At 42.7% G+C, this 22,813-nt stretch overlaps 1 protein-coding gene across 1 annotated transcript; it reads left to right on the top strand.

Moving 5' to 3' along the window:
• Positions 1-5,081: 5,081 nt before the first annotated feature.
• Positions 5,082-7,838, top strand: LOC306928854 (E3 ubiquitin-protein ligase TRIM47-like; the record flags this gene model as incomplete). Its single annotated transcript, XM_079509128.1, has 2 exons — positions 5,082-5,113; positions 6,619-7,838. Exon 2 carries the CDS (start codon positions 6,621-6,623, stop codon positions 7,836-7,838), a length of 1,218 nt encoding a protein of 405 aa, XP_079365254.1. The 5' UTR covers positions 5,082-5,113; positions 6,619-6,620.
• Between the last annotated feature and the right edge of the window lie 14,975 nt (positions 7,839-22,813).

The raw sequence follows: 22,813 nt of genomic DNA on the forward strand, positions 1-22,813 counted from the left end.
TTTGATTTGATTTGATTTGATTTGATGATAAGAGCGCCCTCACTTCACACGGGTGTGATTTTTATCCTCAATTCCGTGCCCAGCCAATCAAATCATCGCTATGTGGTACACACAAACACACAAAAGCTGGGCATAGCCCCTCAAAAAACACATTTTACATAATTAAAAGTGATGCAATAGCCGAATTACGTAATTTCTGAAAGCCACACATTGGAGGCCCTCAAAAATCCCACTTGCGGAAAGTGAGGGGCGCCCAGTGTGGCTGCCACATCACATCAATTCATGGGGGGCATGGGCTCCTATTTTTTGCCTTCACTTTGCCCCTGAATTCCCGCTTAAATTAGACAAACCATTAGCTAAATTAGACAGTCCATAGATATGGCTGCTAGCGCCCCTGAAAAAGGATAAAGATGATTACGGCTCATGGAATCTGTATGGCATGTTCCTCCGGTGTGGGGTTACATAATGTACCAATTGGACGTGGGCCGTGGCTATCAATGGGACGTGGGAAAATTATGAAGTATGATTTGTTTATGCCATCTGAACACATCATCAACATACAAATCTAAACCAAAGCCAAACTTTGCATTCATTGTCAGTATACTATTACTATTATAATAGATTTATCTAGTTTAAGGTTGAGATATAACACATTCATTGTCTTTCTTTTATATCTTTTTTTTTTGGTGCACAGTCTACCTGAGCCCTGGACACCAACCAACCAAACAACCAATCAAATCTCTGGAATCTTGAAGATCTGGTTTCTCCACATGACTTGGATCTGTGAGATGTACAGATCCACCAGACTTCTATGGAATTTGACTGGAATGAGAAGGAGGGTCATCACAACCACACTGAATCTATGCAAATGTGTTTGTCTGCAGTTCCGTGCTTTACAAGACACATCACCATTCATTCACACTCCGACAGGTAAGGTGTCTTTCCTGATCTTTGTTATGATTATGCAGAATGCAGTGTGTACAGTAACAAAGTACATTTACTTCATATACAGGTACTTGTCTTCATATTTATGTATTTGTTAGTTAGTTAGTTAGTTAGTTTGTTTGTTGGTTTATTTAGGTTTTTGGTGTAGCTATGAATGAACCTATAGTTTACTAATGCCTGTCTCTCAGCATTTGATGTACAGGTTTAAGCTTTTAAGCTTTTTAACACTTTCTCACTATTAATAATAATTACAATAAGAACAATTATAATAATGAACATTATTTATATAGCACGATTTCTATATTCACGATTTTGTAACCCATTTTTAACCCCTGTGTCAATTATCTAATGTGATCCTGGGCTCTACACACCCTCCGCCAACCTGGGGAGAGCAACAGACTTGAACTCATGCTTCCTTCATGCCTGAGTACACCTGACAGGGGGAGTTTCCCTGGTTGGACTTAACGCGTGGAAGGAACATGTTATTTCGACCAGTTCCTTTCCCCTCCATCAGGTGCCCCGGCTGGCCAGGGGGAGGCAGTTTAGAGACCAGGATTTGCATGTTTTTTGTGAGGGTACCCACCCTAGGGGACACGGGGAGAACATGCAAACTCCACACAGAAAGGCCCTTTCGCCAACCCCGCCTCGGGTATGGGCACTGATGACGCGGAGGAGGAAACATCTAATAATGCAATGAATTATTAATTAATGCATATTAACCCCTTCATGCCCGAAAACCCCAAAATCCCATAAAATATATATTTTAAGAGTTTATGCACAATAATCAAGTGAAATGTATCAAATTTGCATTCTACAATCTGTATTAATGAAACTGTAGCATATTTATTTTCAGGTGGTTGCATATTAACCTTTTCAGGCCATCTATCTTGAGCATCTTGCACCAAACATCCACCGAACATTTCCCACAAAAATAGGGTTATGATAGCCTATTTCATGTTACTTAAATCCAAACCATCAAATGTACTTTCTCGAAGATCATACATGTGGTCATGTTCAATGTTTTGAACTGACAGAGTACTTTAAATAATACTTTAAATCATTATTAAATATTATTACAGGTATGAATATTATCAATTTAATGCTGTAGGCCACATATAAGTGTTACGGTTCGCTCTCCATCACCTCCACATCCATGTGCTGTGATTGATCTGTGCCAGTCAGCGCCACTAGAGGGTCTCAGAGCACTTCACAGCACACCTCAACGCAGGTGTTCCCCAGCTCCTAGCTCCACACCTGAGGGACATCTGCAACCACCTCCTGAGGCTACACGAGCCAGCCCCGCCCGGAGCTCTGTGCCAGTTCTTCCCCAGTCTACGGTTGGTAAATAGTTAGACAGCCAGACATATAGGCCCTCGGTATTTAGATTTAGACAGTTAAACGTCACGACGTTACTGTGCTTATTCTCTGCTCTGTGAACCTGCCTTTGACTCGACCTTCTCTTCTCCTCTCCAGTGTTTCCGGGACCCGAGCTCTGTGGAGCAGCCTACGGATCCCTGCACCCTTTCACCCCCCGTGTTTGTGAATAAAAACCCGCCCGGGTGGGCTTAACTCTGCTTTGCCTCTCCTTGCTGTGCTTTTGGGTCACACCACACTCGAGTCATAACAATAATAACCACAATTCTTATATGTGTAACTTTTTCCTGCTATGCATGCCTTGAGGATTTTGTTATAGGCCTACAGTAGGTTCACTGGCTTTCTGGTGTTCTGTGACTGTCAGATGTTTTTGCCAACATGTTGAATGGGAAATCAGTTCCTTCAGAATGTGTGTGTGTGCCCTGCAGTTGATGGCTGAGCATGTTCTACAGAGTGATCGTAGATGGAGGCTCCATCTACGATGGAGGCTCCAGAGGCAGAGGACCTGATGTGAGCCTTGGGTCATTTACCATTGCTGATGTCATACAGCTAGTCTGAACATGAGATGACTGCCTTCTCCACCTGATGTTATGGCCTCTACTACATGAAAAGCTACCTCTACATGTTCAAAGGTATTTTTATGTGACACCACCCATTGCTGGAGCATGGAATGGTCAGTGGACCAACAGTTCATAGAGTTCACCTTCATGAGGTACGGCCACAGTGCAGGATGGGTTACTTATTTGAATAACCTTGAAGCAAGAGACCCTGAAGACCTTGGACCTGAGTTGTCACATCTGCTCCAAGATTGAGACAGACATGGAAGAGATGGAACAGGAGGACAGGGATACTGCAAAGTCTTCTCCCATGTCTGATTTCCACACTCTCCTCATCTTGTGCTATAGGCATTCCAGGCAAGTGCCATCTGGACCTTCAGGTCCTCTTCCGTTAAGGAAACTATAGAGGAAACTAGACTACTATAGCCTGGGAGAAAATAATGGGAAAGGACATGCATCTACGTTGTACTTCAAACCTATATCTGCACTACTACCATCAACACATCAATCATTCTTCATTGAGAATGTTAAGAGGGCCCACTTTGAAGCAGCTTTGTGGCAAAATGTTGATGGGCATCTTCCACCAGCATGGGACCCAGAAGACCCAGAGTAGTTTGAATGGAAATACACAGATCTATCAGGTCACTGAGCCCTACCAATGTACCTGAAGATTATAAACCTGCCCCAGATGACATTTGTGCAATTATAAAGTGTATATAAGAGTGAAAGAGTGTACATACAGTAGTTTGTCATTCACATAATGTTCTGTTGATGTTTTGGTGTAGAATGCTCATGACAGGCCTGAAATAATTAATTCATAAGAAAGGATATGTGGTGGACATGACCACTTCCAAATAAGCATTTTTTTTAGAATGCAACTTTGTTGCATTTGCATTGATTATTGTATTATATGGGATTTTGCTGTTTTAAGCATGAAGGGGCTAATGCCCTCTTCTGAAATAAAATAATTCTACATATCTGCAATCATGGATAAACACTCTAGAAAGAAAATTTGATGCATTTAGATCTCAAAAGATATATATTTTATGGGATTTGAGGGTTTTCGGGCATGACAGGGTTAATATGCATGTATTAATAATGCATTATAAATGAAATACACTGTGCATCTCCACATTCATGAACACTGTAGAAAGCTAATTTTATGTATTCAGACCACAAGTATCTTGCATGAAATACCATAAAACTCTGTTTTGGGTGGATTTTTAGTGTTTTGGACATTAAGGGGTTAACCCTGTAAGCCCCAACATTGCAATAATACATACAACATATTTTAATTAATTAATTCATTCATTCATTATTCTTTTTTTTTAATGTTCTTTTTTTCACCAAAACGTCATCATTGATGTTCATTGCGAGGGTGCCCAGTGATATCCCTTGGGAATTTTTAGTTATTAAGAGGTGACCCTCGTCCCCAAGCTACAAGAATCAGTTGAGAAAAAAACGTTATCTGACGAAACCATGTTCACCCCCACGGCTCCCGGACTATACTGTAATCCAAAAAAGTGATTCTTTCCCATATTCTGTTCTCTACTTATCGATAGTTCAATGTAGCTTGCTATAAACGGACTGAGGCAGAAAATCATGTAAATATTGTGTGGTCTGAATTTATCAATGGGTTTTACTGTAATAAGCATACAAAAAAGTGGGGTTACAATGTACCAATAGCATGCAGGGTTCCAAAATAATTGATTGATACATTATGCAGCCCACGGACCACGATCAATTGGTACATTATGACATTATGTGCATTATGGCATAATGTACCAATGGGGGGGTTTATGCCGTCTGAACACGTACATTTCCACCATAGTATCAACAAACAAATCTAACCAAAGCCACACTTTGCATTCATTGTCAGTATATTAGGCTACTATTTCTATTATAATAGATTTATCTAGTTTAAGGTTGAGATATACCCTTATTAACACATTCATTGTCTTACTTTTTATCTTGCTTTGTTTTTTTTGTTGGACATTTGTGCCTGACTGAGCCCTGGACACCAACCAACCAACCAAACAACCAGTCAAATCTCTGGAATCTTGAAGATCTGGTTTCTCCACATGACTTGGATCTGTGAGATGTACAGATCCACCAGACTTCTATGGAATTTGACTGGAATGAGAAGGAGGTTCATCACAACCCCACTGAATCTATGCAAATGTGTTTGTCTGAAGTTCCGTGCTTTACAAGACACATCACCATTCACACTCCAACAGGTAAGGCGTCTTTCCTGATCTTATTATGGTTATGCATTGTGGACAGTAACAAAGTACATTTACTTCATATATAGGTACTTATTTGTTAGTTAGTTAGTTAGTTTGTTTGTTTAGGTTTTTGGTGTAGCTATATGAATGAACCTATAGTTTACTGATGCCTGTCTCTTTGCATTTGATGTACAGGTTTAAGCTTTTAAGCTTTTTAACACTTTCTCACTATTAATAATAATTATAATAAGAACAATTATAATAATTAACATTATTTATATAGCACCTTCCAAAGTGTGTTACAAAGTGCTGTAGAAAAAACAAAACAAAACAAACAATATATTAAAAGCAATGCAGGTGAATCAGAACAATGCAGATGAAGTAGAAAAAAACAGTGCAGGTGGATTGAAATAAGTAGGCATTAAATGTCAAAAGAATGTCAATCTGAAGATCTCAGTCCACATATTGGCACAGTAGGTTAGATATTTAAGATGGAGCAAGAGTACCAACCTGGCCTTAGAGTAAAACATTGAAATTGGGAGCCAGTGTAGGGATGCTTAAATGGATGAGATATGATAAAAAAAAAATTAAGCAAAAGGCAGGCTGCACTGAACCAATTGGAGACTACAGACTCCGCTCTGGTGAAATCTGGGCTCATGTCAGATCCTGCTATGTCGTGAATCTGTGAGTCTTTTGAGATTATTAATAACGGCACCCTTAGTTTTATGTGAACAAGGAAACGCTAATGAGGAAATAGACTGAAGTAGAAGAACCAGATTCTCAACGCCGAGTTCAAAATCAAAGCAGAGAAACAACAATCATTTGAGTTATTAGGTTGATCCCACATTCCCACTTGACCTTGATTTCCGTTTGTATGGTACAAGACCCCCCCCCCCACACACACACACACACACACACACACACACACACACACACACACACACACACACACCCTCCCCAATTTGTCAGGTTTGCAAGTACATGCTTGAAGACAGAACTGCAAAGTGTCTGTATGTGTGTGTGTGTGTGTGTGTGTGTGTGTGTGTGTGTGTGTGTGTGTGTGTGTGTGTGTGTGTGTGTGTGTGTGTGTGTGTGTGTGTGTGTGTGTGAGCTATACACACTTTTTTTCACATAGGCCGCTATGCTCAGATCTACCTTTTGTATTCCTCCTCCTCCTTCTTCTTCTTCTTGACACTAGTTTGCAATATACAGAGTACAAACTACAATACCCACAATCCCTCAGCATTACACCCAATTCTACACAGCTGTGATGGGAATGATGCAAGTTGGGAACAATGACAATCTGGAATACATATCCCACCCTACTATGCAATACCTGTTAAGCTGTCATGCAACTTTGATGCCATGTCAGCAATGTGGTCATTTTACCACTCGGTGGTGATGTTGTGAGTGAAGTGATGCAAAAAGTCACAATAAAAATGTTATTTAACAAAACCACAAAACATTTAAAATATTTTCATCATATATCATGTTGTGCTGTTCCATTTCCTCTGCAGCCATGGCGACAGCTGGCAGCCACCTGTCTGAAGATCAGTTCCTGTGTTCCATCTGTCTGGATGTGTTCACCGAGCCTGTCTCTCTTCCATGTGGACACAACTTCTGCAAGGCCTGCATCACAGACTGCTGGAACTCCACTGCCAGTGGACTCTGCCGGTGTCCAATGTGCAAGGAGACGTTCAACACAAGACCTGAGCTTCGTGTCAACTGTTTCATCTCTGAGATGGCCGATCACTTCAGGAAGTCAGTGCAGGTGACAGAAGAGCAAGATAGAGAAGACGATGTTCCAGGTGGGATGTCGTGTGACGTCTGTATCGACACCAAGATGAAAGCTGTCAAGACCTGCCTGGTCTGTTTGACTTCTTACTGCGAGACTCACCTTGAGCCACACCGTAGAGTTCAGACCCTCAAGACCCACCAGCTGGTGGAACCCCTGGGGAGCATGGAGGACAGGATGTGCAAGAAACACAACAAGATATTGGAGCTCTTCTGCAGGGAGGAGCAGAGGTGCATCTGCACGTTGTGCTCACAAACAGACCACAGGAGTCACAATGTTGTCGCTTTGGAGGACGAGAGTGGAAAGAGAAAGGAGGTGATGAGGAAAACAAAAACTGAGTGTGAACAAAAGATCCAGGAGAGGAAACTGGAGCTCCAGAAGATCAGACGTTCAGCAGAAGTCAACAAGGAAGCGGCAGAGAAGGAGACAGCAGATGGCGTGGAGGTCCTCAATGCTCTGGTGGCCTCCATTCAGAAGAGGATGGGTGAAATCTTCGAGGTGATCAACAGGAAACAGCAGGAAGTACAGCAGAAGGCTGAGCAGTCGATCACAGAGATTCAACAGGAGCTCGCTGAACTACAGATGACTAGCATGGAGTGTGATAAGCTTTCACGCAGTGAAGACCACCTTGAAGTCGTCATGTACAGCCTTCCACCAGCATCCATCACTCTACCGTGTTCTGACTGGTATGAAGTCCTTATGGACAATAAGATCTCTGCTGGGACTGTGAGAGCAGCTGTGACTAAGATGGAGAAGACGCTAAATGAAGGGATGGAGGCACTGATTAAACAATTGGAAGAACATCATTTTCAAGTAACCCCACCTCCTCCTCCTCGCCACAGACAGGGCTCCTCCATCAAACCCCCATCCCTACAACCCCCATCAACAAAACCTCGACTGAGAGCTCCTAGGCACCACTTCTCATGTTATGCACCAGTCTAGGGGCCTGACTCACAACATGAAAAATATGACGCTCCCGCCTTCCCCAACTCCAAAGCAGCCACTCAAACAAACGGTTAAGGGTGTAAAGGCAAATATATATTTATTAACAAAATAGGTATAACAAGTTAAGGCAGTGGTGGCCTAAGGGTTAGAGGAGCGCCCTTGTTGCCGAAAGGTTGCCGGTTCGATTCCCCGGACGGGCAGGAACAATCTGGGTGGGGAAGTGATTGTCATCACTCACCCAACACCACTGAAGTGCCCTTGAGCAAGGCACTGAACCCCCAACTGCTCCCCCTGGAGCTGCTTAGTGGCCAACATATAAGACTGTGGTTGTACTGGTCAGCTCCCAGGTTTTAATGTGTGTCTCTGTGTGTGTGTGTGTGTGTTTCTATGTGCAGGGCGTTGCTGAAAATGAGCACTTGTGCTCAGCTACTACCCTGGGTAAATAAAGGATTAAAATTAAAGGGTTTCAAGGCAACTGATATGGAATGTTGAAATAAATCAAAAAGAAACATGAACAGAACTTAAAGGAAACGGAACTCAAATTCACTTAACTCAAATCAGGCAGCAAAGCAGTTCACCCTGCCACTAACAGCACATAACACTCCACTACAATACACCATGACACAGGTAGCTTGTTCATTAGTTTGGTGGGTGCACACACTAAACCTGTATTAACATTGTTCCTGTGCTGTTTTCCCATACATGTATTGTTATTTTTCTTTATTATTTACCAGTGTATGTATCAAGGGTATGACTTTTGTTTCTTGTTATTGTGTATAAAGAGTAAGAGTTATTATGTGAACACTCTTTTGAGTCAAATGGTTAATGGAATGCGAGGTGTTTATACCATTATGGGATAATTATATATTGTCTTTGGACATATGGGCTGAACTGGATTGTAAGTTTTCAAGCAGGGTTGGTTTGGTCTAGTGGGAGGGGCCTGGCCTTTATAAGCAGGAAACCTGCCACTGCCCAGGGGTCATTGTGTTGTGTGAGGGGGAGGGGCGCATTCGACTGCGCCCCTCCCCCTCATACAACACAATGTTGTGTCAAACCATGTGACCTCCATTGGAAATGCATTGGGCGGCCATGACACAACACAGCATTGATCCAACGAGCACAGAGAATTGCATTTAAGGTGTGAGTGCACCCTAGGGCTGAGCCTGGAGCTGAGAGGACTTGTTGCCAACCTGGCCAGTTTATTGTTGTACAGCATATTTGTTTGACGGGTAACCACCTCCTTGTTTTTTGCTCTGGACACAATAAGGTGAATAAAACAATTGATTGCATCAAATGACGCTGCCTTGACATTTTCAATATTTTGAGTGTTCCAGCTAAGTGGAAAATGTTTGAGTACTTTGGACTGTTTTGAGTATTTTTGATACTTGAGTAACTTTTTAAGTATTTTTGAGTATTTTCTTAGTATTTTTGAGTACCTTGGGTATTTTTGAAGTGCCTGTGGCACATTCTACCCTCACTCAGCACAGAGTGTGACACTCTGACACTGAACATAACAAAATACGGGCGGTGGCCGGTTGGGAGCTGAGGAGGACAGGTCTGTCCCGCTGCGTGCTGCACTCTCTTCTGCTCCTCTCGTATAGAGAGAATGGCCACCTCGTTAGCCACTCTGAATGGCTGTAGGACTCAGGACCGTTCCCCACCAATCGCTGGCTGCCCTTAAGTCTCCCCTCCAATGGATAGAGACACACGGGGACTACAAATGTCACGCCCCCAAATGAGACAGCGTCCCCACTTCTGGTCCGTTGGCACGGTGTACTGCAAGCCAGCCCATAGAAGTCCATTGAAATTCAACTGTAGTTAGCCTACTTTTAAAATAATATGAAATGAACTGAAGACTATATTGATTTGAATAAAAATATGTTTCCAAATGTATGAAGTGTCTTTGTCAACATATATTGTTGTTTTCTCAATAGAGGATGTATTTCACATTTAATTTACCACTTGAATGAGTTACCCATAATGTTAACGGAGCAGAGGGGAGACGGCAGACAGAGAACCTTTTGCTTTTAAGGGACGTCACTGCCTTCACGAGGCTACGAGCGCCGACTTTGAAGAGTGGAATTCTCAATATACATCCCGATCCCGACTGACTTTGTTATTCATGTCTATATTTTGAACATGTCACAGGCTTACTATATATGTTCTACCTACCGCGGAGCTCCGACGGTGTGTTTTACCGTTGTCAACTTGTTGTATAATTAACTTTGCTGAATAGTTGCATGGGAAAATAACCCAGCTAAATGGAGGAGTGACATCCTGACATTTTCAACTACCTAGTGAATTCTCCAGATGAGTATTAATAATAGTCTTGTGAGATGCTGTTTAGATCATTTTCAACAAATACAAGCATATAAAACGAAATACAACAAATATATCTGGGTATTGAAAACCTCAAGGGTATATTATACCGTGCGACCACTTTGACTTGAGATTTACAATGCTAGCACTTTTCACAAACTGTGTATATTATAGTACATTGTAGGATGTATATTGAGACATTGCCAAAGCATTTCCGGGGGTCCCCGGCCAAAAACGTTGAGAACCCCTGATCTACAGCTGGCACGTTGCACAGTGGCACTTCATACCAGGACCCAAAATCATATCACAGAATACGACCCCAGTCGTAACAACTCATTTATGTTTTAAGTATCAGTCAAAAGGGAGACATCAAAGAGGATGGATGGATGGATGGGGAAGGATGAACATATGGAATGTCAGAACAGGTCAGCTCCATATATGGAGATCTAAGGGTTTGAGGTTTGAGGTCAGATGTAGAGTTGCTGGCCGGATCCATATCTAGGTGATGATCCAGTCTTCTCCATGTATGGCTATCCAGGGTTTGATGAGGTCAGAGTCATGATCTTCATATAATTATGGAGACGCCCCAAAGTTATTAGTGCAGTCGCATCCGGCATCCGACGAAAACTATAGTTCTCAACAGGCGCGAAAATTAAGGCCCGTCCCTATCTGGGCCCTAACTGGGCTGGCCCGAGGCCCCGCCTGGCCTTACTAATTAGCACATATTTTACGCCCTACCCGGCCTGAAAACGTAAAAAAGAAAAAGGTCCATATATGGGCATTCCCAGACCTGTTGTATCAGCGAAGGGCGAGGTCGTTGATGCGTTGAGCTCTTAGATCTGCTATTTAATTGCGCAAGCAGAGCGTGCAAGTAATGTTATCAGTCAGGTGCTACGATGCGTATATGTCCCTTAGCAGCATATGATATGACGTCATATGCTGGCACGGTACATACGGAAGCAGACCGTGCAGGTATGTTTTCCGTCATGCTACGAAGCGTATGTCCCATGACGTGATGAAGATATGTACCAATGTCCCTTAGCAGCATATGATATGACGTCATATGCTGGCACGGGACATACGGAAGCAGACCGTGCAGGTATGTTTTCCGTCATGCTACGAAGCGTATGTCCCATGACGTGATGAAGATATGTACCAATGCCAGGGTATAATTGGTTTACGATGGTGACGTAATGATGATATGTTTCAGTGTCGGGTGGATTAAAGGGACATACACATTAAACCACCCGAGTAACCACAGTATACCACTAATCAACTCAGAAATTACATATATATATATATATATATATATATATATATATATATATATATACATACATACTGTATGAGCATATGACGTGATGAATATATGTACCAATGCCAGGGTATAATTGGTTATCGATGGTGACGTAACGATGACATGTTTCAGTGTCGGGTGGACTAAAGGTAATGCCCCTATATGTATACATGTATGTAATCTGACACCACTGCCATAACAGGCATAAGTAATCATTACCATACTTCAAAATACTACTTTTTTTTCCTCCAAAAGCAAGGTACGTAGCAAATAGCTAAACCTAATAATTCAATATTGCAAACGTTCTTTCACAGAGAGGCTGAGATTTGAAAGTTTGTAGCGGTCTACAGTAGGCCTACTTGCACGCTCTGCCATTTATGCCATTTATGCCATTTATGGCCTACTTGTGTGCAACAAGCAAGTAGGCACTCGACAGAGTGCAGTTCTAGTTTAACTATACTTCTTCACAGTCTGTTTTTATGGATGTCTTTCATTCTTCTTTTTTCATTCCTGACATTCTTTTGAACAATGTTTGAATAACAAGAATAACTAGAAAAAGTGCCCTTCTGGGCACAGGTCTCCACCGGGAGGATAGGAGTGTGTGTGATGTTTGGCAAAATGTTTAGGAGTAATATAAACATGTTTTTTTGTTTGTTTGTTTCTTGCAACAATTTTCTTCATTTTGTTGAGGAAATGCAGAGCCAGATCACTCATACTCACGCAGGGGTGCCCAAAAGGTAGATCGCGATCTACCAGTAGATCACAAAGGCTGTGCAGGTAGATCACATGACATGCCCCTAAAGAGTATTTCATTTAAATATATTGAAGAAAAAAAACAATACAAAAAAAAAATACATTTCTCCCCCTCTATTTCCTATTCCAAGTGCATTTGTCTTATACTGTACAGAATGTAACACGAACTCTACTATTCCGAAGCCCCCTCAGGTACATATTTAAACTATTTTCAGCAATGGTATAATAATTGATTTGGTGGGTAGATCTTGCCGAGCTGGTCATTTTGAAAGTAGCTCTCAAGTCAAAAAGTGTGGGCACCCCTGTGAGACTCATAGCATCTCTGAGGATAGAATTCTGGATGAGCAGGACATGTGCAGCATTGTACAAAACGGGCTACTCCTGAAAACTTTGGAAGGCAATCTTAGCTAATCAGTGTAGAATCTGAGAAATCCAACAGGCTCGTCTTGATCACATGACTACAGAGATCATGTGTACTGATTTGCGTGAGATTTGGATGAAATCTGTGCGACTAACATAAACAATGTGTTTTGCAGAAATCGGCCTCATGGTGGCACTACAACCAGCAGATGTGGAGGGATGCAGGGAAAATGTTTTCCCATGGCCTCTAGGGAGTGCGCATACATAAGTTGTCGATGCAGTTATAGGTAAAAACAGAAATTGGCCACCGTGAGGCTGATTTTGGAAAAAAATAGTGGCATGTCGTCCTCGGCCTAGTGGAAATGTGCGTGTATAATTTCATGGAAATTGGACACTGTGTTTGTGATTTGTGGCGGAGTGCAAAACATACTCTCTCCCCATGCCTTCGGCCTGGTGGAGACAATAATACTACAAAAAAGTACAGTACGACTTCTGAAGAAATTTGGTATGGTGATGGGGGAATTCTATGATTGATCATCTGCTCTGGTTTCCTCCATAACTACACTGTACACTGTACTATTCCGTTTTATTTTATTAAGTCATTATGTTGTTGGTTTTTAGTTCAACCTGTACTATAATGGAGTAGTCACTATTCTTGTCATTTTAGATATACGTAAGTGAATAAATGACATGAACCCTACTCAAACACTATAGGTCACATAATTAGAATGCAAAGAAAACATGTTAGTGTTTCAAATAAACTAGGAGATATGTTTGTAAATAAGGGCAAGGTCAAGTTCAACTTGATTCGTGAAAAAGGCGGGTGAAATTCTTCTCCACACAAAAACTCACAACTGCAGTCTTCAGAAAAAGAACAACAAGTTGATATGACAACTATCTGTGACTTTCATTATTTCATCCAACAGTGCATGTGATGTGGTGGTGGTGGGCGGCGATGGTGCGTCGCGTTGCACACGGAAGACAGTTGCCTGAGGCCACTGCTGCCATATTATTATCACAACATAAAGTTATATCATAATTTTGACCTAAATGGCGTTATATGGTCGTTTCGAGGAAGCAATCTGATTGGTTGAAACGGCCTTCTAGCCGTGGATCAAACGAGCACCACACCTAATCAAAACAAAGAATTCAGCTGCTCTGTTCTCCCAGAGCGCAGCAGACTCGGTGGCTAGGCTAGCTAGTTTCTTGGGACATTTGTGGCAGTAGTGACTACATCTGTCATTAAAAGAATATGTTTTTTCAGCGATTTTCTTAGTTTTAAGGGTGGTTTAACGTCATTCATGCACTTCTGCGTTGCTTTCGGAACTCGCCCGCAGGCGTGCATTAATGGCGTTAAACCACCCCCCCTCGTTTAATATTGCTTAAAGGGGCATTCCACTCGTTTTCAACATTTTACTATGTAATTAATATACCTTAGAGCTGTTGTGTGGAAATAATAACAAAGTCCCCCCATTCTGTGTTTCCTAGAACTAGAGGTCTGAAAAAAATCATTAACATGGTGAAACACATCTTGATGACATCATCAAGATGTGTTTCACCATGTTAATGATTTTTTTCATAATTACAGTTCTAGGAAACACAGAATGGGGGGGCTTTTTTATTATTTCCACACAACAGCTCTAAGGTATATTAATGACATAGTAAAATGTTGAAAATGAGTGGAATGCCCCTTTAAGGATAGGATGATACAAAAAGATTAGCCTGCCCTGATAACCGTGTCTGTATTACAAATTACAACTTTAGTTAAACTTTCAGAGTGAAGCATTACTTTATCTGCGTTAGTTTGGATCTTGTACTTGAATGTTGACATTATTATCCCTTAATTGGTGTTTCATTAGCGCGAGGTGACGAAAATAGGCTACAGGCTACAGCTCATATTAGTGATAATCAGTAATCACAACACGTAAAATGCTACGATAAGGATGCAAGGATTCGGCCGTGATGTCACTGCTATATCCAACACGGAAGTAGCACAGCAGCAGAAACAGAATGCCATTATGAAGGAATCGTTGCAGGACTCCGCCCCTTAATAGCCCTACAAAACATGTATTCCATAAATAAACACAATTTGCCTTCAGCGCTAAATAAGCATAAAAAAATCTGCCTGATCTGCGAACTTGTCATACACCAGTGTGGTTCACTGTCTGGGAGCCACTGCATCATAATGCAGGATAGGTGGAATCGTAGGAATTCACTTTCAACTGTGGCAACAGTAACCCTTTGATATCATATCAGCCATTTTACAGCTCTCTGACACAGGAAATGAACTTTTGTCCAGAGTTATAGGCACTTACAGTAAGTCATTGATTAAAGTCTCCGTGACTCACTTGTCAGTGCATGTTGACGCAGGAGGACGAAGCCTATAGAGACCTGCATCCGCTTGTTGGAAGTTAATAAGGTAAGAACTCTGCATGAGATGAAACTTAGGCTACTAGTCTTTCAATACAGTATATTATTACAAATCCAACTGAATAATGTTACATAAAGGCGGACCATGTATATGACTATAGTAGATAAAGTGCATGCTCTGGTTTTAACTCCGTTCACTTCATCTCTCTGTCCATGCCGTGGAGTAAGTTAATGATGCAACTAATAAAAACAGACTACGGTAATTATTTTTCATTGAGGGTATCTATTTCTCACGTAATGTAGCACGAGGAATAAGAAGTGACACATTTGACCTTGTTCTTGGGGGAAATGGGTAGGCCGGTTGGTGTAAAGTAATTAGCTCTCTTGCACTGGCATTTTGTTTTCAAATAATGGAAGGCCTGCCCCATTTTGGACAAATGGAGTAACATTTGTCCGTTGTCTGACATGACCCTCAACAATTCTGCAGTTTGATGAAAAGATGTTGATGTTTTATATTATTTTATGCACCCATGTTAGACTATACTTGCATGGTCGGACTGATTTGACATAATAATTATTTTATTATCTTGGGCTCTGTCTTCTGGCTGCATGGTGTTTTTGAGCACGCTCAACAAGTCGCTAACAATATTATACATTAAATGTATTAGGTTAAGAGATATTTTGTTTTGTTAAAATAAGTGTTAAAGCAGTAGTTCACCCCCCAAAACAATACTTTCTATCAATTTCACATTTAACCTTTCAACAAAAAACCTTTTTGTTTTAACCAAACAATATTAACGTATCTTTAAGCTCATGTTGCAATTCACCTATTGCTAAGTCCCACATATGTATAGCCCATTTATAGCTTAGATAACATAAAACTGCATCCCCATAGAGGTGGAGTTTGTGGGGTTCGATGCAGTTGATTTGTGGTTTGTTGTTGTTGGAAAATTGTCAACATATATGACTGAGGTAGGCTACATGCAGCTAGGGTTTCCATCTACTTTAAGTGACAAACGAATTAATACAATCGGGTCCGAGCATGAAATGCTGAATAATCGAACAGGTATGCCTCTCTGACCATAAACATTGTGCAACAATGCATTAACTACAGTATTAAGTGTGTGTGTTTGTGTGCGTGTGCGTGTGTGTGTGTGTGTGTGTGTGTGTGTGTGTGTGTGTGTGTGTGTGTGTGTGTGTGTGTGTGTGCGTGCGTGCCTCTCTGTCCATAAACATTGTGCAACAATGCATTAACTACAGTATTAGTAGTAGTAGTAGTGTGTGTGTGTGTGTGTGTGTGTGTGTGTGTGTGTGTGTGTGTGTGTGTGTGTGTGCGTGCGTGCGTGCGTGCGTGCGTGCGTGCGTGCGTGTGTGCGTGCGTGCGTGCGTGCGTGCGTGCGTGCGTGCGTGCGTGCGTGCGTGCGTGCGTGCGTGCGTGCGTGCGTGCGTGCGTGCGTGTGTGCATGTGTGTGCGTGTATGTATGTGTGTGTGTCATTTGCACTTTGTTTCACATTATGGCCCTTATTCCGCCAGGTGCGACACGGCACAAAGTGCATTTCGGTATCTTCCCCCACCCACCAGTTTCATTGATGTGGGAAATGTGCAAATGCACCCGTCCCCAATCCTGGACAAGAGTGTTTTTAACTAACTGAAACATCCTTTACGTAACACCCGGAAAACGTGGTTTTGTCCCAGAACATATACGCATACAGTATGCAAAAAATAAAAAATAAAAAAAGGGAAACTAGTGTAAACCATTGATCCTCAAAAGTCTGGAATTCAGTCATGATCCAGACCAAAACTATCTCAGGACTCCTGAGAAATTATAGCAAATCATAATTATAGCACAAATTCCCTGTTTCCTCCACTGAACGCAACTGCTCTGAATGTGCAACTGCTCCACGTACTGTCTGTGATGTGTGAGATGCAGCGGGCTCCATGACAATGATGGTTTGACACGTTGTTGGTAATTGACAGTTCACAGCACAGGCAGAGAGATGACAGACAGCTCGCTACTTCATTTCAACAGGATAGTTTCGGCAGCAGTTTGCTACAGTAAAGCCTTAGCCTACAGTTAAATGGTCAAAGTTGGCCAGTAAAAGCATTCATTCTCCTTCCAACGTGCCCCAGATTGACGTGCCCAATATGCCAAGAGACATACTGTATAGCGCTGGTGAAGAGTGGCAGGTCAAATTAAGCAAATCCTCCTCTCAGATTCCACATGCAGCAACCAGTAGAATTCAAATACTGATGATGGAATAAAGAAAAATGCATGTTATTAGCTGTGGATGAGTTCACTTCACATCATAGAAATTCAAGGCGGTCTTCTTGTTGCATTGTATTGTGTACAGGTAGGCCAACATAAGAGTGAAACTCTTCATACCAGCACTGTAAGTAATTAAAAAGCAAATAAAGAAACAATAGACCAACATAATATGCTGTACTGTATACACAGCAATAATCAAATCAGAATGTCTTGTCAAGGGAGTTCCAATAGCCTATGGCAGGCCAGTCTGGTGCATCTCAGAGGCCTCTAGCCTATGGCAGGCCAGTCTGGTGCATCTCAGAGGCCTCTAGCCTATGGCAGGCCAGTCTGGTGCATCTCAGAGGCCTCTAGCCTATGGCAGGCCAGTCTGGTGCATCTCAGAGGCCTCTAGCCTATGGCAGGCCAGTCTGGTGCATCTCAGAGGCATCTAGCCTATGGCAGGCCAGTCTGGTGCATCTCAGAGGCCTCTAGCCTATGGCAGGCCAGTCTGGTGCATCTCAGAGGCAGGACAGGTTACAGGAGGAAAGGTGGCACTGGAGCAACTCAGTAAAAAAACGACATGTGCTCGTTTTTACTCAGGAAACTTCATTAAGTCAAAAACATTTACTTTTCAGGATTCACTAGCAAAAGTAGCAGATCTACAAGCTCAAAACGTGTTGCTCCGCATTTTGAGCTTGTATATCTGCTACTTTTGATGCTTTTGCGTGGCGCTGTATGATCAAGTAGGGTGTGGAGATCAGAGGTTTCTGCCTGGCAGCAACTTTATGCTCTGTCACCACCATGGGGGGAGAGGGATCAGTTCGTGTTTGCATTTAGCCCATTCTGAACGGGAACCCCTTTTGGTGTTTTAAGCATTATGTTATACTTTAGCTATTGAAAAATAGCAGATCTACAAGCTCATAGCACGGCACCAAGTGCTGCGCTACGAGCTTGTAGATCTGCTATTTTTTTTTAATCTTGAAAATGTGGCACAAATCTTTGTGGGAAAAGCTATATTTGAGCCTGTCTGTCCTTAATTTGATGCACCTGCCGTGTCTCCCAGAGAGCAACGGGTGGAACATTAACAGCAACATAATATACACTACATTTCTAGATCTTACTGGCATACTGGCCACGTACTTCACCCCTTTTGCAACCAAATCTCCTTTTAACGATGTTTAGGAAACAAGAAACACTTTGATGTCACGTCAGCACCATATTTTTCTGGCCATAGAGTGCAAATTTCAAATTGTACTACTCTTATACAAATTCTATTAACATTGAGTGACTGCAGTTTCTTCCAGTGGTGAAATGTCCCTTTTTTACATTTTACAATTGTCTTCCTTTATTTTTTATTTTTCTTTTCTTTTTGGTGTGTGGACCTTTAAAATGTGTATGTGAGTACCCCGGTCATAAACCATTTATTTGATTCATAATATATTGTTCTGCTTTTAATTTCCTTCTCAGCAGCCATGGCGACAGCTGGCAGCCACCTGTCTGAAGATCAGTTCCTGTGTTCCATCTGTCTGGATGTGTTCACCCAGCCTGTCTCTCTTCCATGTGGACACAACTTCTGCAAGGCCTGCATCACAGACTGCTTTAACTCCACTGCCAGTGGACTCTGCCGGTGTCCAATGTGCAAGGAGACGTTCAACACAAGACCTGAGCTTCGTGTCAACTGTTTCATCTCTGACATGGCCGATCACTTCAGGAAGTCAGTGCAGGTGACAGAAGAGCAAGATAGAGAAGACGATGTTCCAGGGGGGATGTCGTGTGACGTCTGCATCGACACCAAGATGAAAGCTGCCAAGACCTGCCTGGTCTGTTTGACTTCTTACTGCGAGACTCACCTTGAGCCACACCGCAGAGTTCAGACCCTCAAGACCCACCAGCTGGTGGAACCCCTGGGGAGCATGGAGGACAGGATGTGCAAGAAACACAACAAGATATTGGAGCTCTTCTGCAGGGAGGAGCAGAGGTGCATCTGCATGTTATGCTCACAAACAGACCACAGGAGCCACATTGTTGTCGCTTTGGAGGACGAGAGTGGAAAGAGAAAGGAGGAGATGAGGAGGACCAAAACTGAGTGTGAACAAAATATCCAGGAGAGGAAACTGGAGCTCCAGAAGATCAGACGTTCAGCAGAAGTCAACAAGGAAGTGGCAGCAGATGGCGTGGAGGTCCTCACTGCTCTGGTGGCCTCCATTCAGAAGAGGATGGCTGAGCTACTGGAGGCGATCGAAAGGAAAAAGAAAGCAGTACAGCAGAAGGCTGAGCAGTCGATCACAGAGCTTCAACAGGAGATCACTGAACTACAGATGACTAGCATGGAGTGTGAGAAGCTTTCACTCAGTGAAGACCACCTTCAAGTCCTCATGTACAGCCTACCATCACTCCCGCGTTCTGACTATGAAGTCCTTATGGACAATAAGATCTCTGCTGGGACTGTGAGAGCAGCTGTGACTAAGATGGAGAAGACGCTAAATGAAGGGATGGAGGCACTGATTAAACAATTGGAAGAACATCATCTTCAAGTAACCTCTCCTCCTCCTTATCTTCCTCCTACTCTTCCTCCTCCTACTCTTCGTCCTACTCTTCCTCCTCCTCTTCCTCCTCCTCGCCACAGACAGGGCTCCACCCATCAGCCCTGCTCCTCCATGCAGCACCCCTCCCCAACCCCCTCCTCCATCAACCCCCCCCTCCCTCCAAAGCCTTCGGCCCCAAACCCCCATTCCCCAAAGGCCCTTTCTCCAGGCGAAGCTTTGGCTCGAGTTGTCGCTGAGTTTCAACAAAATCGTCAACGGCTTGAGGATAAAAAGCGAGGGCAGACAAGTGAAGACTTATGATTGGCCGGAATGACCGAAAAGTGAGGACTCCAATTGTGATTGGCCGGAATGTGATGATGTATGATGATGTAAGAGCGCCCCTCACTTCACAAAGTTCACAAGTGTGATTTTTAAGCAATTGTGTGGAAGTGAGCCATACATATAACATTATTAGACTACTAAATTAATACATTTGTGTCCCATCTTGGCATGCGGTGGCGGTTTTCCCGCACACACCCACTTTTGAGCACAGCAGCAGGTCCTCTGCAGCATCCATATGTTTGTCAATTAATTGGTTAATGCATTTTTGAGTGGTGTAAACCACTCCTACGACTGGCTTTGTTGAGTGGTGTAAACCACTCCTACAACTGGCTTTGTTAGTCTGTCTGTCTGTCTGTGCTCAAAAAATGAGCACGGTTGCTATGGTCACCCAGTTCACACGGGTGTGATTTCATTACGTCAGACATTACGTCAGACCACAGCTGATCAGTCTATATAAGACCTTACACCACTCAGTTCACATGGGTGTGATTTGTTAGTTTACGTGTCTGTCTGTCTGTCTGTCTGTCTGTGCTCAAAAAATTAGCATGGTTGCTACGGTCACCCAGTTCACCCGGGTGTGATTTCATTACGTCAGACATTACGTCCGACCACAGCTGATCAGGCTATATAAGACCTTACACCACTCAGTTCACACGGGTGTGATTTTTTAAATGCATTAGCCAATTAAAATCCAACCAACTAAAGTTTTCAAATAATTGGAAGTGAAAAGTATATTATTTGCTTCTGAATCTGAGATGTAGTGGAGTAGAAGTAAATAGTATATTACATTTGAAAAAATGAAAAAGAAAATCCCTCAACATTGTAGGCTACTCACATGCACGCACACACACACACACACACACACACACACACACACACACACACACACACACACACACACACACACACACACACACACACACACACACACACACACACACACACACACACACACACACGCGCACAAGTTGTCTGCAGGCCGTCAACCTGATTCAGAAAGACAGAAAACACTTCAGTGAAAGGTTGGACAGTGAAACTTTGCTTTGTGAAACAGAGTGTCTAATCTGACAAACACTGTTGTCAAACACTGATAGACCCCTTCTCTATTAGAACTTCCCCCTCCATTGACGTTTTTATATCCGGGCTAAAAACTTGGTTTTAATACTCGCCGGCATTTGATTTCCCCTGAACGTTAGTATGCTTAATGTGCTCTTACTGTCCGTATTTGTTGCATTGATGAAATGTTCTGTACAGCACTTTGGTACAATGACATTTGTTATTAATTGTTTGTAAATAAATGTGATTTAATTTGATTTTAACATGTCGCTGTGTCCATAGTACTGTTACTCTGCAGCTGCATGGGACTGGGTTATAGAATGTAGACAACATTTATTTAAATGCTCCAATATGTATGAATGACATTTTTATGTTATTTTGTCCATTGCATTTCAGGAGCATCTGTTCACCCATTTCCAACCTAATCTTCACAGAATCGTATAATGCTCATTATAAGATGGTGCCGTTTAGTATACCCACTCTGGCCCCTTTTCCACCAAAATAACTTTGTTGGTTCTACAACTGGTTCCGTTCTAGATCCTTGGAACCTTGGTGCTTTCATGGAACCAGCCATAAAGATAAAGGGCCCCTGGGCCACCACATTCAAAGCCCCCCCCCCCCCCCCCCCCCCTTGTTTTTGGAGACCTCCCTCTCGAAGCCTTATGGATAAACTGAGGGTTTAAACACTTGCAGTAACATGTATCATAATTATGATGGTTTAGGACAGGGGTCTTCAACAGGTCGTCCGTGGAGGTATTGCATGTGGTCCCTGACCTGAACATGCATTTAGTAATGTAGGATTTGTAGATTGTTTTTTACATTTTCTTTCTACTAGTTGAGAAACAGTGAACTGAATGACCTGGTGACATTGATCGTCCATGCAGTCATTTACTGACAAGTGGGAGGTCAAGAAATTCAACAAAAAAAGGGAGTTAAAATCTCAAGAGGGGGAAGTTCACTGTAATGTCTGGATGAGTCATTATTATTAGGAAATTATTAGTCAGTGGACCATTGGTTGAGAGTTGAGACACAGTGGGATGTTGTATACACATGGGATGCATAGCAAGTGATACAACAGCACTAATCTTAGCCCATATCCCCACCCAACACAGTGGTCCCCAGGTTGATTCTAAATCAGGGTGGCGGTCCCTCATTCACAATCAGTTGAAAACCACTGGTTTAGGACATTTGGGGTTATTTTATTGACATGATAAGCCCATTACTGGCAACAAGTTCAAAGGTAATAACTGTTATTAACTTTGCTCTTTTTGGGGGCCCCTAAGCTTGAGCCTCCGTGTGACAGCACCGCGGTCACGCGGAGGCTGAAGCTCAGGGGCCCCCCTAGCTCAGAGGCCCCTGGGCCTCAGGGGCCCAACAGGCCCGTTGGATAATCCTCCCCTGGAACCAGCCCTGGACCAGATTGAGTTTACGCCTGTTCAATATGATCGGTCTAAGTGTCCATTTAACGGGGGAAATGCAATCGTCAATGACAGTTTTTTGGGTTTTTTGTGGCTTTCGGCTTTATTTTATATTTTTTATAGAGGTACAGACAGTAGGCTGACAGGAAATGGGGAGAGAGATGGGGGGGAAGACATGCAGTAAAGGCCGTCGGGATTGGGAGTCGAACCCGCGGCACACTGCCAGACTGGGTTACCAGCCAAGGTGCCTGGACCGCTGAGCCATGGCCCACTTATACAGTTTCTA

The sequence above is a fragment of the Electrona antarctica genome, assembly GCF_951216825.1.
Source record: "Electrona antarctica genome assembly, chromosome: 8".
NCBI classification, from domain to species: domain Eukaryota; kingdom Metazoa; phylum Chordata; class Actinopteri; order Myctophiformes; family Myctophidae; genus Electrona; species Electrona antarctica.